General features: G+C 42.5%; 1 protein-coding gene across 5 annotated transcripts in view; it reads left to right on the plus strand.

Moving 5' to 3' along the window:
* Positions 1–910, plus strand: part of FHL2 (four and a half LIM domains 2) — a 404,990-nt gene extending 404,080 nt beyond the window's left edge. For all 5 annotated transcript variants that reach the window (XM_086934671.1, XM_086934672.1, XM_086934673.1 and 2 more), the window contains one exon: positions 102–910. In XM_086934671.1, coding sequence (XP_086790797.1) covers positions 102–253 — 152 coding nt within the window. In that variant the 3' untranslated portion in view covers positions 254–910. The remainder of the gene's footprint in view (positions 1–101) is intronic.
* Positions 911–6,610: the final 5,700 nt, after the last annotated feature.

The following is a 6,610-nucleotide window of genomic DNA, read 5'->3' on the forward strand; positions in this document are numbered from 1 at the left end:
ACGCTATGTAAGTCTTTGCAATAGTTAAATAATTAGAGTAGTTGCTGACCTAATGTTTTAAAATTAACACATGTTGGTCTTCTCCTTTCTTTACTTCACAGGGCTTGGTGGAACTAAATATATCTCCTTTGAAGAACGCCAATGGCATAACGACTGTTTTAACTGCAAGAAATGTTCAATTTCCTTAGTGGGCCGTGGATTTCTCACTGAACGAGATGAAATCCTTTGCCCTGAATGTGGAAAAGATATTTGAAGTTGAAGAAACATAGCAGATGATATGAATGAGTTTTTGAAGCATGCATCTATGAAATTGAGCTACAATATATTCTACAGTTACCCTTCCAAGCAAAACGTGTGATGCTCTGTTTAAAACATGCATCACACCAACAACCTATTTTTACCTAATGTACAACTTTAAAGACACTTTTTAAACTGATATTTTACCACTAAATATTTGACAAATGTTCTTTTACCTATGAAAATGTAATATAAAGTACACATGTATCAGGTAGATGGATGTGACCATCAAGTATTCCATTTCTTTATATTTCTAGTAGATAATAAACGCAAGATATTTCTTTTTTAAGGTATATACACACTTGCAATTTCCATCTGAGGATCATGTGGTATTCTTGGAAAAAATCATTCATAGAAGTTTTTGCTTTAGGAAAGAGAATATCCCCCCCTCCAAACTCCCACTCCTACAATCAAACGGGAAAAGGATTATACACTTTTAGACATGGAAGTGTATTTAAAAAATATTGTACTGCATGTAAAGATGGTTTTTGTGTGAAGTGCGGAGTATAAACTTCATGCAAAGTAAGAATTATAAAGTATTTAAAAATACACTGCACCTTGTATCTAAAAATACAGTAATGGTACTCACACAAATAAAACCCATGTTTCTTGAGTGTGTTTTTTTTACAGCATGCTTGTTTCTGAGTGAGGTTGCCCTCTGCCGTGGTACACCATAATGGGGTCGTTAATAAATGTATTAATTGCAGGCTGAAGAACAACCCAGCACATATGTATGTATTTATTGTAAGGTATGTATTTGTAAGTAGATATTTTGGCATCTACCGGTTCCTATATGGATATTGGTTCTTATGTGGATATTTGTTTATTTTATTATGTAGGATATTTATAGACGGCTCTCCTAAAAAGCAATAGAGAGGAAAAGTGTTTCACAATCTTGATGCTGTAATGTGGAAATTACCAGTATTGGCTCGCACAGGTAAGAGTTGTTGGGTGGTGGGGCAAGGCGGGGTAGGGGATAGTGGAATTCATACGACAGAATAAGTAATATCAAATAAATAAAACTACTTACTCGGTTGATGTGGCAAGCTCAAAGTGGTTTTATTTAATATCACTTATCCCATTGTATGTCGAATTGCACCACCCCGCCCTACCGCCCTTACCTATGTGAGCCGCCTCTGAAAATGGCTGACCTCACATTTTGAGGCTCTTGATCTTGGCATTAGAAACAGGCATTTTAGCTCACTGTACATATTTTTGAAAGGCCAATGCCAGGCACATTTCTTGACCATGAATTCTGGTGGATGGAATAGACTGCCTCATGGACTGTAGCCAGTGCCTTAAGGCAATTCTCTCATGAATCAGCAGTCAATGAACACGTCAAAGGGTTGGCAAGACAAATTTTCTTTATTTTGAGGCCACAGAGATGACAGGGTGCTGCATTCTGGTTGAGTCGTAGGTGAGCAACCAAATATCTGGGAGCAACAAGACGAAAACATAACTCCCATAGTCAATTCTAGAGCGTATTAAAGCATTACCTACTGGTATGTCATTCACATGGTATGAAAAGATGAAACACAGTATTGACAGAAGAAAAAATCTAGATCTATTGATACGAGTGGTGAGTCCCAGATTGTCATCAGCACAGATGCCTAGATTAATGAACACCTGTTGGAAGAGATAAAGAAGAACCCATCTTGTCTGGCCAATCAAGGTCTGTTATCTTGATAATGGGAGAACTAAGGGACAGCTCAATTTTACTGGGATTCAGCTTTGAGGGGCTTGCCAACATCCACCATAGTGTTACTGACTGGCAGTTTGAGATAGAAAATTAGAGGTATTGCTTGAATCAGGAGAAGAACTGCAGGAATTTGGGCTACTAGTTGAGGGGGGGAGTGAAACCCTACTGAATCATCAATCTCAATTCTTGTCATAGTGAAACACAAGCAACCCCCAAATTAACCTATACTTAGCCCTCTGTTAGCTTGGTACAACACATTTAGGCTTAACTTAGAAGCAATGTATAAAGTATTTATGCAGCACACAAATAGTAACAATGTGGAAAACAACATGAGAATCCCACACCAATTTTAGAAATATAGAGTAAAATTTCAGATATTATTTGAAACCAAAACAACAAAAATCCAATTTGTATAACTAGAGATACACAATTTTATAGATTTTAGGTCATAGTAGCACTTAAAATCACAAAGCCCAACTGTGATTATCTGGTCCCACCGGACTCGAACAAAGTCATAAGTTCAGGCCAACCAAGATGGAGCATGGGCCAGATACAGGGTCCAAGTTAGGCTTGCTAAACAAATCAATCAAGGCATTTATATAGCGAGCTACTCACCCGGAGGGTCTCAAGGCGCTTGGGAGTTGCTTCCTGAAGGCGAGGTGGTCTTGGGTCAGGCGGAGGTGGGTGCGTAGGGAGTTCCACGTCTTGGCGGCCAGGTAGGAGAAGGACTTTCCTCCCGTGGTGGCTCTGCGTATGCGGGGAACGGCGGCAAGCACGTGGTTAGTTGATCGTAGCTGGCGTGTGGGAGTGTAGAAGTTGAGGCGGTTGTTGAGGTATCTTGGGCCTTGGTTGTGTAGAGCTTTGTGTGCGTGGGTGAGGAGTCGGAACGTGATTCTCTTGTTGACCGGGAGCCAGTCAGGTCTCTCAGGTGTCCGGAGATGTGGCTGTGTCGGGGATGTCCAGGACAAGTCTTGCTGAGGCGTTCTGGATCCGCTGTAGTCTCTTCTGGAGTTTAGCAGTGGTTCCGGCGTAGAGGGAGTTGCCGTAGTCCAGTCGGCTGGTGACGAGGGCCTGGGTGACCGTCTTCCTGGTCTCGGTGGGGATCCACCGGAAGATCTTCCGTAGCATGCACAAGATGTTGAAGCACGACGAGGAGACGGCGTACAAAGCACCTTAAATCCAGGTCAGAGAGTGTTGCAAGGTCCTGAGTCAAGGGTGCACCATGCAGCAGCGGTTCCAAGGAAGCTGCAGGCTATAAAGCAAGGACAAGTGTCAGGGATTGCCCCGTGCAGCGCTGGCTCCAATTAAGCCCTCGTTAGGTCTTGCCAATCAAGGTCCTTTGTTGCTGTTGACCAAGGCTTGCGATGCCGAGTCCTGCATCGGAGATCCATCACACAGTGGTGGTTCCAAGGGGGTGCAATGAGAGGTGTGGGAGATGTGTTGCACTGCAGTGGTTCTGATGCAGAGCTGTGAGGAGATGCTGCGTTGGTTCTGTACCAGGAACCACTGAAGGACTAGCAGAACACCTTCCGGACCACTTTTAAGGGTCCAGGAGTGGGGTGGCATCACTTGGGGGCAGGACTCACTTCAGACAGAGTCTAGGTGCTGGGTTCCAGGTGGTTGGAGCTTTTTATGTCCCTGAACAGAAGGCCAGCCAACTAGCCCTTGGTGTCACTCTGGTGGTCCTGTGTTAAATTTGCAGGTCCAGTCTATTTCACTCAAGCAGCAGAGCAGCATGCAATTGGACAGCAGAGTACCAGTTCTTCCTGTAGCATGGCAGCACAACAGTCCTGATTCTTCCACAGATCCAGAGGTTTACTGAAGATTGTGGCCTTAAGGTCCAATATTTAAACTTGAAACAGCTTTAAAGTAGGAAAAGGCTCTAGAAGCCCCCCTAAAATGTTTGGAATTTCCTGCCTTCCTGCTCTGGCCCCAGCTTGTCTAGGGGCACAAAAGGCTAGTGTGAAACCCCTTGTGAGTGTGCTGAGACAGAGCCTTTGTAATGTATAAGTGTGGTAGCTGACCCCCCCATCAAGTCAGAGATGGCCCATCCTGCCAATACTTATTCCCCCTTTGTCTCACTGCCAGCTACACCTAGTCATGTGCCCAGGATATATTCTGCAGGCACCAAGTGGTTGGGACAAGAAAATGCCAACCTTCTAAAAGTGGCATTTTCAAAATTGTGACTTAAAATCCAACTTTACCATTAAAGAGGATTTTTAATTACAATACTTTAGATGCCAAACTTGACATTCCCAATGTTATCCTAGGCCTTGCAACAATAAAAACAGTTTTAAATGTTTTTCACTAGCAAGACATGTAGAACTTAAAGTACATGTCCAACTTATTAAATATACTGGACCCTGACCTATTGGCTGTTCAAGGCTGCCTTAGGGGCGACTTATATACATTAAAAAGGAAGGTTTAGGCAAAAGGTTTATTTTGCTTGGTCGAAATGGCAGTTTAAAACTGCACAAACAGGCTGCAATGACTGGCCCGAGACATGTTTGACAGGCTTCTTAAGTGGCTGGCACAATCAATGCTACAGGCCTGTTACTAGTGTGTAATCTATAGGGGATGGGTACAGGTAGTACCACTTTACTAGGGATTTATAAGTAAATTAAATGTGCCAATTGGCTGTAAGCCAACGTTACCATGTTTGAAGGAGTGAGCACACGCACTTTACCACTTAGTCCTAAGTTCAATAAAAAAGAGATCCGCAAAAATGGAGGAGTAAGGCAAATGTTTGAGGGAAGACCACCATAAGGCTGACGGGTCTAACATAAACTAAATAGTAACTGAATATAATCGGCATACATGCAAAGTTTTGCATTCATTTAATTAACTAAGTGAGCCATAGTGAGCATGTATGAATTGAATTGTAACGGATACTGGAAAGATCCACAATCTAGTTTAAGGGGTTGCGAAAGATAAGGAGGGAGAGAGGTGACTTAGCAAAAATGACTAAGAAGAGGTGCTGGAAAGTGGATTATTAGTAGTGATAAGTAGTGACTTAACATTAGTAATAAGGCCACAAACACAAAAAAAGGTTTAGTTAGGGTCTCAATAAATTATTCCCTTGCTCAACCATTGGTAGCTGGCAACGAGCAGGCAGGCTTAACTTCAGAGACAGGTGTGTAAAGCATTTGATAACCCAAATACATTAAATAAGTAAGGCACAACCAACAATAAAAATCCAACTCCAATTTATTAAAGTAGATTATATTTTTATGAACAAATAGACGCCAAAATGACAAAATTCAATGTGGGGAACCAGAGATATGATTTTTTTTAAAGAATAAACACTTTCTAGTGCTTAAAAACCTATAGCACCACTTTGGGACATCTGGTCTCATCAAGTCGAAGTTTGAGGCCAACCGGGATGAAGCACTGGTCTGATGCACTAAGCGGGAGGCCTCGGTAAAAATGTTACCTTTGGACTTAGAAACTTTTCTGGAGGATTTTTCTCTCGACTTCAAGCGGTCCCCTCCAGCAGGCTGATTTCGATGCAATGTCATCAGATTGCTTCTCCGCAAGGTCTTGGTCAAATCCAGGAAATCTAGAGCTCTGGAGAGTTCAGCAGGACAAACCTGAAATCCAGGCCAGGTCTCAGATGAAGGCAGCCGGCTTGACTCTCAAATTTGAGTTGGTCCCCTTATGGAGATTTTGACAAAAAGTTCCCAAACTTCTGGATCTTCTTCCAGAAGGTCTCCTTGAGGGTTCAAAGTATTCAAAACACAAATCCAAGGGTCTGGAATCTCCTAGATGGTCCTTGGGGTGTCAGGACTACAATTCCATCAACAAACAAAAACAGTCCATCCATCAATCATGCATGTGACCCCCACATCTGGTTAAAAAACAGAATGTTTTCTTTAGATAACCCTCACCCACGAGGGTTTCCCCTTGATGGCATGCTTCATCAGTGGGTTCTTCCTGTTCCGCTGCAAAACGGGGTGTGCTGCGACCTACGAGTTACTTGGGAGCACTTATGGGTGGAATATAACTGTAAAGACTAGGAGTGGGGTGTTTTTTGTTGAAATTTTAAAATACCTGCCAAGTAGGAAAAATATTCTTTATTCGCACCTCTAGTTGGTATGGTTAAAAAATGGGGAAAAAAAGATATTCAATGGAATTCTGTTGCTGAGGTTTTTTTTTATATTTCTTTTTATTAAACAATTTGACCACAGCATATCAAGTGATTACAAGCAGGTGACTTCATCATTTCCCAGTGACATTGCAAACTTTACAAAATATTGTACAGTTTTACATTAATTAGATCAAGGGGTTTCAAGTGCATCAATGTCAATCTGTCGAGCAGGCGGGAGACAAACATCACCTCTGAATCAGTTCCAAGCTCCCCACACCTTATTCCACTTCCCAGGGCATCCCCTAGCTATGTAGAGTGACTTCTCCCTGTACATGCACCAGTCCAGATCCTCCTTCCTCTTCCCTACCTGAGGCGGCTGACTAGCCCCCCACTGATGGGCGATGTTTCGTTTGGCTATCATATATGCTAACGTTGCCCATTGCGTGATTTAGGTAGTAAGATCCTTGGGTTCCCAGATATTTAGTATGCACCTCCGAGCCTCTGGTTGAATGTCAATCCCAAAGACC

The sequence above is a fragment of the Lissotriton vulgaris genome, chromosome 8 (assembly GCF_964263255.1).
Source record: "Lissotriton vulgaris chromosome 8, aLisVul1.2, whole genome shotgun sequence".
In the NCBI taxonomy this organism is placed as follows: domain Eukaryota; kingdom Metazoa; phylum Chordata; class Amphibia; order Caudata; family Salamandridae; genus Lissotriton; species Lissotriton vulgaris.